Source organism: Arachis stenosperma, chromosome 10 (genome assembly GCF_014773155.1).
Source record: "Arachis stenosperma cultivar V10309 chromosome 10, arast.V10309.gnm1.PFL2, whole genome shotgun sequence".
NCBI lineage: Eukaryota > Viridiplantae > Streptophyta > Magnoliopsida > Fabales > Fabaceae > Arachis > Arachis stenosperma.
Window position 1 is genome coordinate 799,785 of NC_080386.1, and position 19,089 is coordinate 818,873.

Consider the following 19,089-nt stretch of genomic DNA (forward strand, 5'->3'; position numbering starts at 1 on the left):
ACTTAAAAGAACTGAACAAGCCAATGCAATGCAAAGTGAGCTGAACTTGGCAAATGGGTCTATCAATAGTGTTCGATGTTCAAATATAATCAGACATTAGGATTTTTTTTTATTTTATAAATTATAAAAAAATTTAATTTCAAAAACAAATTAAAAATATATTATTTGTCAGCATTCACTTTTTTTGGAGTTTTCATAAAATTTATCTAACATATAGACAAATATCTATAATAATGCAAACAAAATTTGTTCTACACTTAATTTATTTTTTAAATTATATATTATATAAATATAGTTAATTTTTTTATATTGTAAAATTATTTATTATTTTTATTTTAAAAAATTTTAAATTTTAATTCTTATACCACTTTAAAAAGATATACTTTATAATAACCATTTTAATATTAAAAACCCTGGTAATAATTTTATATACTAAAGAGTCAAAGAATAATTTTAATAAATTTTTAGAAATGATTTAGTGTTTCATTTTAAATTCATAATTTTAAAAAAATATAAATTTTTTAGAATTTGAACTTAACACAAAATTTAAATTTAAATTTTTATTCTTATTCTTTTGATTTTATTATATTTTATTTGAATTTAAATAGAGAATATTTTTTTAATATATTGACATTTATGTTTTAAAGTTAATGAATAATAAATAAACGATTAATTTATATAGCACATACACATAGTAAATTGAATCAACTTAATTCGATTTATTACTTGTGCAATACATTTACAGTATATGATTCGATCTATATGTAAATAGCATAAATAAAATCAAATATAAAAGTGTATGTAACCAATTTTTCTTTAAAATATTTGTGTAATTTTGAGTCAGAATTATTTTATTTATGTGATTTATCTTAACATATCATAAATTTTATATATTTAATATATTTTTTAAAATTATTTATATATTATTTATATTCTACTAGGTTCAAACAAGTTTAATATACTAAACAAGATAATTTGTAAATCTGAATTTATTGTGTGATAAATTAAATCAGACTTGACCAAATCGAATACAAGCCATGTTATATATATATTTCTACCACTCGACTTATTTCCACCTCTATATAATTATATAACACACACTACTCTTTTTTTTTACCCAACAACATAGATTTAAGTATAGGAAAAATATGAGAGCCAATAAAATATTTATATAATGTGTATAATAGAAATTTATGGAGTATTAGAGATATAATTATTAATGTTACTTTTTCTCATCAGTTGAAGCTTTTGGGATGAGTGATATCATGACATGGTATTAGAGTACTAGATCCGAAATGTCAATAATTCGATTCTTGGTAAACCCCAAAATTACTTTAATTTTTCGAAAAGATATTTATTATCCCTAGTACTCGGATGATTATTCTAGATAGTATAGGGATGTTCATTTTGTAACTCAATAACCTATATATACATTATACAAATAGTCCATTATCTCCCTAACGAGATTCTTAAGTATATTCTATTTTATGCAAGTATTTAAAACGAAGCGCAATTATTTATCCATATATTGATGTAAAGAAAAATCCATCAAACTATTTTTTTTTTCAAATATACATACTTTTTTATATTAATAATATTAGAAATGAGATTAATTTCTTCAATTCATCCAATATGTAGCAGTAATAGAAATGGATCAATTATCCAATAAAATTGAATTACAACCAACATTCAAAATTTAATTTTAAAGAAACAAAAACCAAAATAAAATTAATAACAAAAGTACAAGAAAGGAATTCCAAAAATAAAAAACTGAACACTACTCTTTCTCTTATATATTTATGATTTATTATACATAGTTCCTAAATATAAAACTTGTGTATTACAGAACACGTGACATATTGAGACAAAAACTTAAGAATAGTGTATTTCGACAGTATGATACCCTATTAGCAATTTTCAAATAGCAGTTCATATCAAATACCAATATTTTATCATACACACAATACAATGTAAATTCTTTTTCATATTATTAATTGAAGTAACCTGCATCCAATATGGTTAGTTTGATCCTGAAATTACGATGTCCAAATCCAATAATGCATGCGATGAGCCTATTTTGATTGTGATCTTCCAAATATTTTTTTTAGCAAAAACAAGTAATATAAACAGTTTCGACAATAAAAAAAAGTTTTATTTCATTGTCAAAAGACTATTATAAAACTAATTAATTGGAAACCAACATTTTCATTGGTGATTTCACATCATACATACAGTTCTTCCGAAATCATATAGATTATTCAGTTCTGAACCAATGTAACTTATAATATAAAATGAAGAAAATAAAATTAATTAATTAAAGAAAAGGATTCCTTGTATTTTAATTTCTGCTGTTAGAAAACGTCCTATAAGCTTTTGCCAAATTCAGTTATCAAGTGCATTTTCTATTATTATTATTATTTAATAAATTAAGACTATAATATAGGTTGTGACATAATGTCGAAAAAATGACAACTAATTATTTATAGCAATCCTTTTCCATCCAACCTGCCAAATCATAATTAAAAGCCATGTTCCCCTCTTCAGTTTTTGGTTTGGTTCCCTTTCAGACCTGGCCAAGTTAAGGTATTCTACCTTGTTTGAAAACCCAATATTAGTTCCTTTTTATATATTTTAATTTAACATCTTCTAACTAACTTGATTATTTGAATAGACTATATATTAATTACAAAATTGAATAAAAAATTAGAACGCTCTCTCTCTCTCTCTCACTACATGTGAGACAATTTATAGTTCAAAAAGATATTCCAATTTAATGACGAAATGCACAGTAAAATAATAAGAAAAGAAAAGAATGCGAACTTTTATTAACTGTTGATTGATTGAATTATCTTATAAATTATGAAGGTAAAACTAAATATATATATTCTATTGGACTGAATTTGAGAATTATAAAACTTTTTTGTTGTTGTCATGAATTAAGATGAAAGAGTAATTTAATAGTAAACAATAGGGTGAAGCAAAAGAAATGTGAACCAAGACAAATCTTAAACATACCAAACTATTGAGTATCTAAAATCTCCTTTTTATGTATGTTTCACCGAATACAATACTGGAGAAGGAGTTAAAAAGTAGCATGATTGGAATGAAAAAAATTACTAGAATTAAATGTTAAAAATATTTTTACTGTGATCCGTACACATAAATATACTTTCTATATTCATAAAAAATTGTATCAGCTCAACTTAGCAAATAAAATAAATTTACAAATTTCAACTAGTAGCGTATACAATATCACTGTCACATATACAAATGTAATTTTTTGAAGAGTTATTATTATTTTCATACCGAATAGTTAAAAGAAAACGATTTTTAACTACTTACAAGCCAAAGAATAATTTTTGTAAGAAGATAGTTACAGAACAATTTTTTTTCCCAATTAAAATACATAAAAATTAGACATATATATGTAGACGGCAGACGGGGTTAAGTGGGTGGAAGGAAGCATGAGGAAATTCCGAAATTGGGCAAAGTTGATTGAAAGCTGCTTGCTTAATGCTTAGCTTGAACAATGTATAAACTATAAAGAAATATAGAAATACAATCCCGTGAGAAAGCAAAACATAATATAATAAGAATAATAATAATAAGATGAGATTAGTTAGTTGATGATGATGATGAAGAAGATGGATATTTTGATTTCTAATTAATTAAAAAACAATTATCTGGAATTTTCTCTATATAGTTTAATTTAATTTCCCCGCCGGGCTTGTTACAAGCAATAATTAATGAGAGTGGGGAGATGGAAATTTTGGTTTTCCACTTTTCCCTTTGATGAGTTGTTATATATGCAAGAATGGAATGGGGGGCAAAAAAGGAAAAAAGAAAAAAAAGAGGTACGTTGAGGCGGTGAGGTCAGGCTTCAAGAAAGCCGGTCATCCGGAGAACGGAGTTGCGGACCTGACTTAGGTCTCTTCCTTTTAAGGTCCTTCCATGGCCTGTGCACACCGAGAACGCCATTTTCCCTCCTCCGACCACTCTTCTGGCCACCATCACGTGCGGCGGCACCATCTCCTCCTCCTCCTGACTTGAATCTTTCAATGACCTCATCGTCAGCCGCCTGCTCTCCGGGATGTTCACCGGCAACGACCTATTATCAGCACTGCTGCTTCCCACCGGATGTACCTTGTTGTTCTTCTTCTTCTTGTTCTTGTTGTTGTGATCGGCTTGGAGTTGGTCGTTGGTGCGGTGCTGGTTGGCGAATACAACATCGGATTCGTGGAGTTCGTCTGCCATCTGGAGGTGAGGTGTGAGAATTGAAAGAGAAAGAATTGGTATTGGGAATGAAACAGTGAATAGAGGTGGGATTGGAGGATTATTTATATATACACACAAGAGTAATAAGAATGGAGAGAGAAAGAATAGAATAGGGATGAGTTTGAGCATTGAGTGTGTTGTGTTGTTAGATGGCGTCACCGTAAAGGCGTTCAGTGCGGTCCCCGCATTTCTTCTCTCTCTCTTCTCTAATTATTTTTCTTTCCATAGCTATAAGGCTAAGGCTGGTGGAGAGATAGAGACAGAAAGACTGAGACTGAGAGACTGAGACTAAGAGATAGGGATTGAAACAAATCTCAGTATTCTGTTTGGTGCAAAATGGGAGACAGGAATTGAAACAAGAATGAAACTCTAATTTAATTTGCACAAAGGGTAAAATTGGAATTAATTAATTGAAATGAAAGTATTTTAGGTATAAAATGTTATTAAAGTTTCAGTTTTCATCTCTAAAAAATTTCAGTCTCCTGTGTCCCTACTTTTTGGAAGTATTGAAATACTGAAATTTTGGAGATAGAGACAGAAATTTTAGTACCAGTCTCTGAACTAACAAACACGATACTGAGTCTCAGTCTCTCAGTCTCTGTCTCAGTGCCTGAAAACAAACGCTACCTAAGTAACTTAATAAAATAAAAGACGGAAACTCAGATAGAGTCGATTTTAAGTGAAGTTGATATTTGAAAGTCGTTAGATGATTTGTCTGATTTGGTTAAATTTTTATTTAAAGACTTTCAGATATTAACTTCATGTGAAGTCGACTTTACTTGAGTTTTTACTAAAATAAAAATAGATATTCTCGTGATGATATCTTTTCATAATATTATTGTAAATTATTAAATAATTTATATATTTAATTAAATATGTTTGATTAATTATTTAAAAATTTATAATGTCATTTTTATGTAAAGATGTTATCATGTGAATATTTTTCTAAAATAAAACATGAAAAAGTTATAGACTTGTTATAGAAAATTTGACTAATTCCATTACTTTTTATTTGATGAAACATAATAAACAACATGCATGTTTTTAAGTTTTTTTTTTTCGTACATACTATTAATTAAAAAATGCTTTAGCTGGTTTTGATGTTAGTGAGTTAAGGAAACATACATCTATTTATTTAAAAAAATGTATTCACATGCTAAAATTGATTTTATTTAAACATGTCTTAGATTTAGTAGTAAATAAGATGGAGATAAATGAAATTCAAAATGAATTAGATCTATAATTTAATAACAGTTTAGCACTAACTTATCTTTTTCAAATTACATTATTGAAGAAAAAAAAATAGTTCTATTATTTTGTGTTGGGGTCCCACCCTTGTTTTAATATTGTGTTTTCCTTTTCTTGCAATTAACTAGTAGCTTGTCTTGTCTGTGTAGTTAAACGGCATTTTTAATTGACACCGCTCGGCTAATCTTTCACGGCTTCCTCCACTCCATACATTTTATTCATTCTCTATTTTGTTTTTGTTTGTTTTTTTTTTTTTTTGAAACTCAGGTGCAATCGACTTTATATAAAGTTGATAGTTGAGAGTCGTTAAATAATTTGACTGATTTGACTAAATTTTCATCTAACGGCTCTCAATTATTAACTTTACGTGAAGTTGATTGCACTTGAATTTCTACCGTTTTTTTTATGTTTTTCACTTTTTATTAAATTCACGTTTTTCTTTACTTTCCATAAACCCATGCAGGGTCTCTATTTCCGTCTTCATTCATAGTTATCCATATCCATTGCATTTTCTTTTACGTGTGTGGTATCATTCGAATTGCAAAGTCAATTATACCACCTCTTCCTTCTTTGACTCTCATGTATATATAGCCCTTTTAATATGACTACTATTAATGACTTTTAATTGTTCATGTAGGAAATTAAATAAACGCCGTGGATATGCTAAATCCATTCAAAAATATTCTCATTAAATACTAATAATTTAAAGCTCGGATTTAATTAATTACTATATTATGACTTCAAGCATTTTGTCTTTTATTTCTCCAAGAAAAAAAAAATTGGTAACGTCGCAAACATGATTTTAATCATTATACGGTAACATACGTGTGTGTATGTAGACTAAATCTATTTTTTCATAGCACGTTATACGTTTATGTTATTTCTTATCAAATAGACAAATACGGACATTTTATTAAGTTATTGTATTTGTGTTACACATATATTTCGAACATAATATTTATCGGTATTTGTCTAATATGTGTATATGTTATGTCCAACTGTATTTTAATAAAAAATAAATTTTTTTTAATATATTTAAATACATCTAAATATCATTACGTATAAGTATTTTTAGTCTTATTTTTAACATATATTTTTAAAATAAATTTAGATATAGTATATATTATTATTTATTAAAATAAAAAATATTATTTTTTAAATATTTGATATAATTAAAATAAGACATTAAAAATTAATTTATATTTTAATATCAATAAAATATTAAAATATCATTACGATTTATTTAAAAAATATTTTATATTTTATATATATGTGTGTTCTCATATCTTATAAAATTTTAAAATTTGTATGTCAACGTATTCTGTATCGTATCATGTCCTGTGTCAGTATTCATACATCATATGTTAATTATTTCTTATTTCAATTTACAAACAAACAAAAAAAAAATTGACTTCTTATTGAATTTACACATAGAAGTATTATAATAGATAGATAGCAGATTCGTGAATGTTATCAACATCATCTTTCCCGTGGGACCAAACATTAATTAATGAAGATGAATGCAAAATTGTTAAATACGTGACAAATCAAAGAGCATTGCAATTTATTTACGTAATTGTTACAGTTGTACTCTGTACATCGCTATCTATCTACACAAGAGTATAGTTTAACTTAGGGTCAACCAATAATATTATTTAACTACAGTAATATCATTTTACATGGATTGTGTTTAAATTATACCTTTCCAAATACTCTTAACCTTAATGTTAAGAGAATAATGACTAAATCTTTCTGTTATGCAAGAATAATAACGATAACTAACACTCAATACATAGTTTTTTTTTTTTCTTCGCAAGCGAGTTATTCAAAAAGGAAAATAAATTACCTGAACGCTTTGTTTAACCTATATATATGGAAAAATGTCAGAGGAGGAATATTTCCGTTGTGAGAATATTCGTTTACCGCAGAATTCAAACCTTTTACTACGACCATGATAATTAATTAATAATTATTTCACTTCAATATTCAATTGATTCATTTTTATACTTAAAAATAATTGTAATTATCCGTATTTTACACGTGATAATATTAAAATTATATTTTTAAATTATTTCTTTAAAAGTAATTTAAATTATAATAATTTGATTAATAAAAAAATAATATATTATACGTTGTTTATTTTTTTTAATTTAGTATTAATTTGATTAACTTTAAAATAATTATTAATCAATTTTAATAATCTATTTTTTTAATAAATTATACATATATTAAATGTGATCATACATAATATAGTGCAACTAATAGAACCGGATAAGATCAAACTATAAATGGGCCCTTAAACTTGCTTACATTGATGTCTAATAATTTTGTCATTGAGGTTCATTTTCTACGGTATGAACTTGGAATAGTGGAGTAAGAAATAGCATTCAATAGAACACAATGAGAGAAAAATTTAGTCAACCATTATATATAAATATATAATTTCTTAATTTATACCATTTATTATTAGTAATTTTAAAATATTCTACGAAAAGGAATATATACTTATAAACTAGTATTATAACACTGAATAATCAATATATTCCTTATAACATGTCTTAAAAAACAGAAGGAAAAAAAAAACCCATATTCATATTATTAAGAAAAAGCATTCCTTGGTGGCCTGGGGAGTAGTGCAGCCATGCTAATGCTAGCGAAGAATAGTGTGGTATGATCTGTTTTGGATTATTTTGCGATCATAATGTGGTCATTTTGTTTGCACATATATCACAATCTTGACTTGTTGACTCGGTGAAAAATCATGTCATTACTAATCATTGAGTAGTAATAATGGCATCATAATTATTACTAGTAGAGTTATTAGAATAGTCACGTGATATTAATAGACATACTACTAATACTCCGAAAATTCATCAAGTTTTTGGCTCATACCACATAATAAAATGGTGTGGTTTCATATAAATTGTTTTGACATGCTACTAGCTAGAGCTTCTATGGTTAGAAATTTTTTACTTAGATTTTTGTTATTTTAAAAAAAGTTTACTGTATAAAAATACAGGGCTAATTTTTTTATATTGATTAAATATATGTGTAATATATTATTATTGAAAAATTAGGTATTTTTTTATATGGTGTTTTATTCAAATCGAATGGTTCGATTTGTTTGATGAAAAAATAAATTATAAATCGGAAGGTCCGATTTACTTGAAGAAAAAAATAAAATCTAAATCGGAGCGTCCAATTTGTATTTTTTTATTTTTTTTATTTGTTAAAATAAAAATCAGACGGTCTAATTTGTGATTATTTATTTAAAAAATAAAACAATGCAAATAAATTAGTGTCTCCGATTTGTGTCCTTTCATAGCCAAATAAAACACCTCTCTCCTCACACTATTATCATACACATTTCTCTTTTTCACACAAAAAATAAAAAGCGTATAAAAAGGGCCGGATAAAAAATGTATAGAAAATTTATACTTTTAAGTCAAAGAATATTTTTTTGTTAAAAATATTATTACACGTACACATTTTACTGTTCAACTCTTAAATTAAGTTTAAAATTGTGACCAGTCCAAGACTGTCACTTCTAAAAGACATAAAAGTCTATAAAAAATATAAAAGCAATGCTACATGTATATGAGAATAAAATATATGTTAAAATATAAATATACATTAAAAATAAATTAAAACATACATATATTTATATACAAATAAATTAGTAATTAATTTTAGTCATTAATTTTGGTGTATAAATAATATTTTTGATAAAAACTTACCTACATTTTGTACGGATCTATTTGGATTCTCTCATATTATTCACCTTTTAAACCTTAACAAATAAATGACTTAATACATACTCAAAATATGTTATATATCTACTCGTAATTTTTATCTCTCTCAAATAACTACTGATTTGTGTGGTATAAATTTTTAGAAACGCACCTCACTCGTAGAGATGCCAACCCATAAGATTTATTGCAATGTCGTGTCTCGATATTATAAGGTTCGTGTTCCACCGTAGTCTTAACTTCACCTTCAAAACAACAATTATATATATATATATATATATATAATAATTCTCCAGGAGGGGCTGGGGTGGATGTTTTCCCAATTCAATGCTAACATATATTTACTTCATCATATCCAATTACACTTAACCAAGTTCAAAGTTAGGATTGTTGAAATAAAATAATGTTAAGTTGGAGCTACTTTCGTTGTGCTGGATAGAGCATGTTGGAAATTAAAAAACTGAGCAATAATGATAATAAATTAATAATTCATCTGAAACGTAAACCCAGTGAAGTGTATGACGAAACCATTCCAAGTTACCACTAACATTATTGACTTTGATGGCAGCTCCGATCCAGCCTGGAGGTGTGTTTGGATCTTAATCACGCAACTCAGTTACTCAGATGTTACGTAAACTAAACCAGCTTATTAATCACCACACGCTGCAGTAATAGTACGATAGCCGAGCCGAGCCACGCCGAGCCACGCTGAGCCACGCCGAGCCACTATTATAGTAATGGTAAAACCAAAAAGTGATGAGAAGGCGTGGTTAGAACGAAATAAAGTGTTGAATTTGGCCGAGGACGGCGCATCTCGCGGCTCCAATTCTCAATTCCCGATGACATAACAGAATCTTGGTGGATCCCACAACCATACACACCTGTCAACCACTCATTATTGACGCACGTGCTCTCTCTCTAGCTAGCTATAACCCCCCTAATCTCTCCCTAATCTTCTAATCATTAGGTCTGCTTTCTTTTTACGTTCCCGAACGCTGTTTTCGTGCAAGTCTCCTTTTTTTTTCTTATCTCATTTCGACTTTAATTATTATCTTTCATTGCTCCCTTTATTTGTTTAGTTAAGGAATATATACATACATACATATACCTCTTTGGTTATTCCAAGTAACTTGTATTGTCCAAGCAACAAGGTTAGTTTCCTCCGCAAGAGATGCTCTTACAACTCCATTTCTTAATTTGCTTCCATCACTTCATCCCAACCCTCCCCTTCATAATACAAGTTTCGATATCATGAATTAAACTTTAATTCTTGTTTTCCTATTGCTCAACGTGTATAACAAAAGAGATTGTAATGAGTCTCTATTTCTTTTGCATAAAATTCTTTATAATTGAACTTTGCGCTTGCTCTCAGACAATAATTCAACATAAAATTTATTCATTTTCTTATTTAATTTCAGATTTGATATATTTTCTGCAATATGTAAATGTCATTTAGCTATTTGCTTAATTAAAAGTTTGCTTCAGTAAAAAAAACAAAAACATATATAATACATGCACTCTCCGTAAATGGATTAAATTTATGATTAGCAAAGATATATAAAACTATTATGTAATAGCTAATGTTTTTTTCTAAAGACATGTTTGGGTAAATATCTAGAGTTTAATTAAGAATAAAAGATACAGATATTGACAAATATATTTATATAAGAATAAAACGACAATTATAATCACAAAATAAGAGTAGCCAGACGTTAGTTATACAATTAGTCTGCTAGGGTATTCTTGGCACACAGAAATTATCTTTCAAGTATAATTATCGTTTTATTCTTATATGAATACATTTGTTAGCGTTTATATCTTTCATAGATACAAATAGTAATTTATTCGCTTAATTAATTTGGATCGGAATATATATATATATATATATATATATATATATATATATATATATATATATATATACAGAGATCTTAATGTTGGATTCTTTTAGGATGTGATTTTTATTATTTGAGAAATCTTGAACCTCTCCAGCATCATATATATGCAAACAACGTCATTCTAGATTATTCCATGTATATATGCACTTTTAAGAAATTGATGCTACATGAATTTAAGATTTGACTATGAGGATGCTGTATTATTCATTTATCCACTTATGCGTGTTGAATGCATGTAAGCGAGACCTATTTTTATGGAAATATAAAATAAATAAATGAACAAGTGTTTGACATTTATGTTATAGTTGGTTTGAATAACTATAAAACGAATACGTACACCAAATGGATGATAAGAAATTAGGAATATTTAGTTTAAACCACAGGAATAAAAAATTAGAGAGAAAATGTCGTGTTAGACTGTTCGGGGAGAGAATGAAATGAGAGGTGTAGGTTAATCCAAGTGTGGATTGAAGGCTTAATCATTGAGAAAACTACTTTGTTATATATTTATATTATATATTTACATTATTGTTATCTTGATGAGAACGTCAGCTAGAGATTTTGAACGATAGATCCTGTTAATTACAAGTTACTATATATACTTTCCATCATTTATGTTTATCCATATATTGTTTAATTTAGTAGGGAAACATTTAAGATTATTATAGTGATGCAAAATAGAACCCCACCAAAACTAGCAAAGCTGAAGAATTATTGAAGTGTGGAATATACTATTTAATAATGCACGTGAGCATGAACCTTCAATATCAAATAGTTGTTCAACAATAATTGGTAAGACTCAATTTGCAACAACCGTGAAGTAAATAGAAATATAGAATCAATCCTCTCTTTTCTGTGTTCTTTTTTTGGACGGGAATTATCGTGGGCCTAAAACGAGTACTAAAGTAAAAAATGTTAACCATATTGGGCCAAATAGAAGCCCACAATGAACCAATTGAAGCCCACCTTGCTCCTCGCGACAGGCTACCTCCTTCTTCGATCTTCTCTCACAGCAACTCAGCTCAGTTCCCAAACCCTGCCTCCGAGCTCCGCCACGGTGCCGCCGCTTCTCTCTTGCTGCTGTTGTGCTCCGCTCTCGTCCCCCGAAGAAAACCACGATGCTTCAAACACTTCAAAACTCAATTATTTGCCCCTTTCTTTCATCACCCAAATGTCACACTAGGGCTCAACCTCAATTCTTGCTCAACAATAGTTTCTCTTTCTCAATAACAACATTATCCATCTCACATAACGTTATAATTTTTCCAAAATTAATTGCATTTCTTCGTGTAGCTTACTCTGCTCAGAACAAAAAAATTCTCACTTCTCTCGTATTCAATTGCAGAGAAGTCATGCCTATTGTGCGTTTGATTCCTCACTTGGTCATTCCAACATTTCCCGAAGCAATAGTCTTTCAGAGAAGGAGAAGTAAGTTATTATTGCACTTATTATTCAATGATATTATAGTTTATGTGATTTTATGTTTTTGAACCATTTACTCATGCTTCATGTTCCAATTCACCTGTAATTTAGACAAGGGAAGAAGCAGCAGAAAAAGAGAGTGGCAAAGAAAGAGCACCACTTGTGGAAAAGCAGAGATTCTGCTCAATCTGGTCAGAAGGCATTGAACCTTATTAGAATTGTATGTTTGTTCATACCAATTTTTTAATTTTCGGTTTGGAATTTTGTTAGAAAAAAAAAGAACCTTTAAAAATATATATATTTATGTATGTTCATTTTTGTGCATTTTGAATCTTGGAACGTTAGGTATCTCAGCTTCCTAATGAGAAAAAAGCTGTTTATGGGGCTTTAGACAAATGGACTGCTTGGGAGACAGAGTTCCCAGTGATAGCAGCAGCCAAGGCTTTGAAAATCTTAAGGAAAAGGAGACAATGGCTTCGTGTAATTCAAGTATGTTATACTAAGTTCTTCATTTACTTCTGCAAATTTTGGGACACTATTTGACAACTAATAATTATGGTTTGTTTGAGAAGTGTTCATTAAATGTTTCCATGACATGGTTCAAAGCTGAAATTGCTTCCTCATGAGATGAAAGATAGTTCATAGGTAAAACTTTTAATGTTTGAATTTGAGTTTCTACCAAAGCCAAAATTGTTTAATGGTTTAAGTTATTATATAAGTGAAGAATGGTCTTTAGCTCAAGAAATGGTCCTTCAGCTGTTCAAGCTGCAGTCTATATAAACTACTCACATCACTGATTTGGATCTTTAGTACTTTAATATATATCAATGTGCTTTTTGTATATTTCTTTTCTTTCTTTATTTATTTTTATAATAATGTTTTGATATTCTTGAGAATGCCATCCAGCTTGAGTTTGAGCCTTTACAATGTACCAGTGTAATGATATGTTGTTTTGTTTACTTTGTGAAGAATGGAAAAGAATCTTACTGCTTATCAATCCTCAGGTAGCAAAGTGGATGTTAAGCAAAGGCCAAGGAGCAACAATGGGAACATATGACACCCTTCTTCTGGCATTTGATATGGATCAGAGGGTAGATGAGGCAGAATCATTGTGGAATATGATTGTTCATGCACACACACGTTCTGTCTCAAAGAGATTGTTTTCTAGAATGGTCACGTTATATGATCATCATCATTTGCCGGAAAAGATTATTGAGGTATATTTTTGTTGTACCATCAATCTTACTATACCTTAATGCAAGCTGTTCAGCAATTATGAGGTTAATTCTTCTATGCTTTGACATGGAGCTATCATGTTTGTAAGTTAGATATTTGCAGACATGGAGGAGTTGCAGGTAAAACCTGATGAAGATACGGTCAGACGAGTGGCAAATGCCTTTAGAAAACTTGGCCAAGAAGAGAAGTGTAAATTGGTTAGAAAACGATATGGGCTTAAGTGGAAATATATTCACTTTAATGGTGAACGGGTTAAAGTTAGAACAGAAGCTTGGGAAGAAGAAGATCCATTTAGATGTTGAAACTGGTGTATTGCGAATTGTCAATGAAGACACCAGTACACCATATTCTATTACCCGGGATCTGCTGTTGTTGCCGATTATGTTGTTACATTCCTAAAGCTGCTGTATTAGAGGTTCACTAGTTTGGTTCGAGCTTAGCAGATCAGGGGAGGAAGTGAGGAACTGAACTTTCCTTGAGGGATCGGTGCAGTGCTCCCAGATATAAAAATGTTATACTTGTATATATATATATTAGTTATGTATTCAATGGAAAGGTAGCTAAAATTTAAGGAATGTATTCATGGAATGTAATTTTAATATAGTGATAGTTCTAAAAATTTTTTTGATATGTATTGTGGTATCAACAAAAATGTTAGACTCAACCAACTACTGCCTTAAAATGTTACAAGTGGATTGAAATTAATCTCTATATAACATCAACTGTTTGAAACTTATTTTTCTTGTTTCCATCCATGTGACCAATGATGCTTTCATATATGGATATGAAATGGCACGGGACTATTAAAACGGGAGAAACTTTTTCTTCCTCATTTTTCTTTGTATGGAGCATGAAAATGGTTTATAATTTTGTCTCGTTTTTTCAACCTAGGTGTGTGAAAATGCACCCTTTAATTGTCTTTTTCTTAACTGTGAAAACACAACTAAATGCATAAAATAGTATATTTCAATATCCGCATTTAAACTGGTAAATAATAAATTTTTATTTAAATAAAAAAGCCTAATATTAGTAGACATATATTTCAAATTAGATCTTTACTAATAGTTTATCTTTTGAGGGGAAAAAATGAGACACCATCCTAGAATAGATGGATAAGAGATTTTACTTTTTGGTGGATAAGAATCTGGAAATAGAAAGAACTGTGAATGTAGATAGATGGATAGAAGAAGGAAGTCATTGGATCATAACAAAGTCACAGGAAGAGAGGCACTGCCCTTAAAAAGAATTGTTAAATCATTAACAAACTTCAAAATGAAACTACATGGCAAGTGCATAATCATTTTAGAACTCCAGGCCATGTTCGCGAGCTGCATCTGCGAGTGCTTGAACACGACCATGGTACGGGTATCCACCTCGGTCGAAGGCCACCTTTGTGATCCCTTTCTCCAGACAGGACTTTGCAATGATTTCACCAACCTTCTTTGCTACTTCCTGAAGCCAAAAACAAAAACAAGAAAACAGAAACAAAAGAAAAGATCAGTATCATACTTGAGTGGATGAAAAGTATGAAGATGATGCAGACAAAACAAGAATTCTTCCAAGAGAGTCAGACCTTACAAACTGTGTACACCAGAAACACAATCACAGAAGCAAGGTTATTTCCAAGATACAAATTATACATGATACTCGGATTAAAAGGAAAATATGAAGATTCATGCGCAAATAAACTTGGGCTTTCAGATTATTTCTTTAATATGCGTGATCTGGATTCCTGCTTCCAATATATATTGAACAATTTGAGGAAAAAATGGTAAAATCTTGGAACCTAATGTGTGATAAACAGTTGAAAATGTAATGCCATTACTCAAAGTGGATATCAGTGAAAGTGGGAGAAGCTTCAAAATGTAAATGTGTTTCTTTCTTCTACAAGTCTATGGACCATTATGAATCAAATTAAAACTTAAACTTCTACTACATTGGCATTAATAAAGCAAATCAACATCAGAGGTAACAGTTTCATATTCAGTATGCATTGATACTGAGAAACTCAGTAAACATTAATTGTTAGGTTTCCAATCAAAGATGCTTGAATTTAGCTTTTGAGTTTGAGCAGTTATCTATTAAGGAAACATGACATTTGATCACACGAACCGGGATGTTTCGAATACATGGACTGAAGTATGACAGTAATTAAGCGATAGTCAGAACATCAAAAGCATTTTAGAACTTACAACTGTAGGACCAGCTGTGTAGTTGAATTCTTCAAAAACTGCCTTCTGCATTGTTGAAACCGAAGCAAGAGTGTGCATGTTGGTGTCATCTATGACCTGAACAGAGAGATGCTTGTTGGATCGGAACACGGACAATCGTGGCCTTTCTGGTGTCCCTTCAACCTGACAAAACAGAAAATGATCTAAAACAGATATGCATTGCATTCTTCATGAGGTGAGCTTACAATCAACAAGGAAAGCTTTACCAAAGAATGCCTTGGTCCATATTCGCAGTAAAAAGACTGTTCCACAGCGCACAGTACTAGCAACAACAAGAAGAAAAATGTAAAGAGAAAAACTGAGTACAGTGCCCCCCCCCCTCTCTTGAACCGAAATTTCCATTTTCTTTTGCTTTAACTTTTTTCTTAAATCATGTAATCCAATATTTCAAATCTGTTAAGTTTACATGCTTAACCAATTCGAATGACTCGGTTAACCCTGCAGCACCAAAACTTATGAACTTTCGCTAAATGTAAAGATGGATCATAAAGCACAACATAGTGCATATAATATAAAGCCATAGCCAACAATGCAGAAAAACAAAGAGACAAACAAAATCATAGATAAAATAGGTGTAAAATACAATTGCATATTGTTGGGCAAAGAATTGACTTTTAATCCACTAAATTAGGCTAGTGTTTAACACAGAGATGTAATGACACAGAAACAGAGAGTGCCTCTATTTTTAAAGTCTCGTTTGAACTCAGCATTAGAGAACTACTAGGATGTCAACAACTTGAAATTAGTGTAAACAATGAACTATTCAAAAAGCAAGGAAAGAAGAAGAGCTAGCAAAAATCATAACAAATCTCAGAATTCTAGCAGCCGCTACTATAATTTTAATTAAAAGGGACCTTCTTCCTGATGCGGGTGTGGCGGGCGGTCCTGTCTTGGCGGCGGGTGGTGGAATGCGCTTCAACGACGAAAGAAAAGGAAGTTGGGAATGCTGAATGAAGGAAGGAGAGAGAAGAAGTATTCATTCTTGTGTAATCACGAATCTCTACTCGCTATTCTTTACTATTATCCCACCTTATCGCTTCAACTTTTTATTTTAAATTCGATCATAAATAAAATAGTGAAATTCAGGTGCATTAACTTTACGTAAAGTTAATATCTAAGAACCGTTAAATTATTTGACTGATTTGACTAAATTTTTATCTAACGGCTATGAGATATCAACTTCACGTGAAATCGATTTCACCTGAATTTTCACTTAAATAAAATTATCTGATTTTATTTTAAAAAAAATTACAATAGTATATAAGTTAATAAACTTTTTATCAACATACTAAAAATAAATTATCCACCTTTATAAGTTGCCATAAAATTTGGAAATAAATATGATTATATACAATAATAATTTTCATGATTTTATCCTATGATTACATATATGAATTATATATCTTGTTTTATATTGGGATGCATTTACCCATTATATATTAGTTATGTATTCAGTGAAAAGATAGCTAAAATTTAAGAAATGTATTCATGGAATGAAATTTTAATTTAGTGATAGGTCTAAAAATCTTTTTGATATGTATTATGGTATCAACAAAAATGTTAGACCCAACCAACTACTGTCTTAAAATGTTACAAGTGGATTGAAATTTATCTCAATACTAATGTTAAACTCGTGCGATGCACGGGCTTATATTTTAATTTCACATGATAAATAAAAAATAATATTTTATAATTATAAATTTTTCGAAGTTTAGTATAACATTATCATTGTCATTATATAATAAACGTATTTAATATGTTATTTTATCTTTATTCAAAGTAAAATACAAATGGAACAATTTGAAGTTTATAATATTCTTGAGTCATAAAAAAAGAGACCTGAAAAAATAAGAACATATATAACTGTAATAGTAGCATGTTAATTTTACACTAAACTTTATATTATAAGATTAATGAAATTTATCAACAACCTAGTATTTTACTAACCTCATTAGAAAAGTAATTGGCATATGATGTTGTGTTTCATGTTACACATTTTATTTCAAGTCTAAAAGTATAGTTAATAAATTAGTTATATTTACGACAAATATTTGTAAAAAAAATGCAAATCATAACATATTACTAAAATGAAAATACTATAAAGATAAAGATAAAGATAACATCAACTGTTGAAACTTATTTTTCTTGTTTCCATCCATGTGACCAATGATGCTTTTATAAATATTGTCATAATATAATGAGATTCAGTAATTGCAAACAACAGACAATAGCATATATGTGATGATTTATAATCATCCTTCACTATCTAGCTATATAACTCTGAAATCTGTTGAATTGGGATAGTAACTGATGATAATATAAACGTGTATTGTAGGGATTTAAGATTCTGCTAAATGCCAATGGTGCAGGTAGTATTACTCTTGTGATTCTGGAATGGCTTGCAACACAAAGGTGAAAATAAAATGATTTAATTGTTTATACCATTTTGTCCCAACTAATTTCTACATTTTAAGACTTCAAGGCACTAAAAACCTCTGGTATAAAAATAAAATGATTCAATTATTTATTGGTACTATTTTTCTTTTAACAAAATTGTTAGAATCATTTTATATTATATGTGATATATGTACTTGTGCAGTATTGCTTCTTAGTGGCTTTGACTCTCCTATAGTTTGTTTGTGTACTCTCAGCATGAAGTTAGAGCATGCTCAAATTCATCAGAAATTATTGCATATATCTTGGTGGACCTACCACCATGCCTTGTAAGCCTTAAATGTTCATGTTACATGTAATGATTATTTCTCTGAAGATTGTGCATTTTTGTTTTGGTCAAGACACTTGACACATGCTTTCAGGTCCCATGTCATCGACTTTATCATTTGGAGTTATGCATATCAATAATTCAGACTCTTCCAACAATAATGAATTGGTTTTGGAGCAGCTTTTGAGAATAAATAACAATAATAATGGCGGCATCATCTCATCTTAATATCTTATTCAAGTCTTTCATATATTGAAGTTAGTTACGTTTCAGTGATGGTTGATTTAACATCTAAGTTGTTGTTGCTA

General features: G+C 29.4%; 3 protein-coding genes across 4 annotated transcripts; 1 reads left to right on the top strand and 2 right to left on the bottom strand.

The window, feature by feature from the left end:
* Positions 1–3,636: 3,636 nt before the first annotated feature.
* LOC130956081 (protein S40-1-like) lies at positions 3,637–4,353 on the bottom strand. Its single transcript, XM_057883109.1, has one exon. The coding sequence runs from the start codon at positions 4,252–4,254 to the stop codon at positions 3,874–3,876; it is 381 nt and encodes a 126-aa protein (XP_057739092.1). The 5' UTR covers positions 4,255–4,353; the 3' UTR covers positions 3,637–3,873.
* A 7,776-nt stretch (positions 4,354–12,129) lies between these two features.
* Positions 12,130–14,533, top strand: LOC130954767 (pentatricopeptide repeat-containing protein At4g18975, chloroplastic-like). Its single transcript, XM_057881531.1, has 6 exons — positions 12,130–12,423; positions 12,516–12,598; positions 12,704–12,812; positions 12,938–13,081; positions 13,597–13,809; positions 13,921–14,533. Exons 1-6 carry the CDS (start codon positions 12,289–12,291, stop codon positions 14,128–14,130), a joined length of 894 nt encoding a protein of 297 aa, XP_057737514.1. The 5' UTR covers positions 12,130–12,288; the 3' UTR covers positions 14,131–14,533.
* A 440-nt stretch (positions 14,534–14,973) lies between these two features.
* Positions 14,974–17,090, bottom strand: LOC130956101 (50S ribosomal protein L18, chloroplastic-like). 2 transcript variants are annotated; one of them, XM_057883133.1, is made up of 3 exons: positions 16,914–17,090; positions 16,021–16,182; positions 14,974–15,280 (listed from the first exon to the last, which is right to left on the bottom strand). In XM_057883133.1, exons 1-3 carry the CDS (start codon positions 17,037–17,039, stop codon positions 15,131–15,133), a joined length of 438 nt encoding a protein of 145 aa, XP_057739116.1. In that variant the 5' UTR covers positions 17,040–17,090; the 3' UTR covers positions 14,974–15,130. The 2 variants fall into 2 exon arrangements, with proteins under 2 accessions (XP_057739116.1, XP_057739117.1); XM_057883134.1 differs by having other exon boundaries at positions 16,021–16,321; positions 16,914–17,062.
* Positions 17,091–19,089: the final 1,999 nt, after the last annotated feature.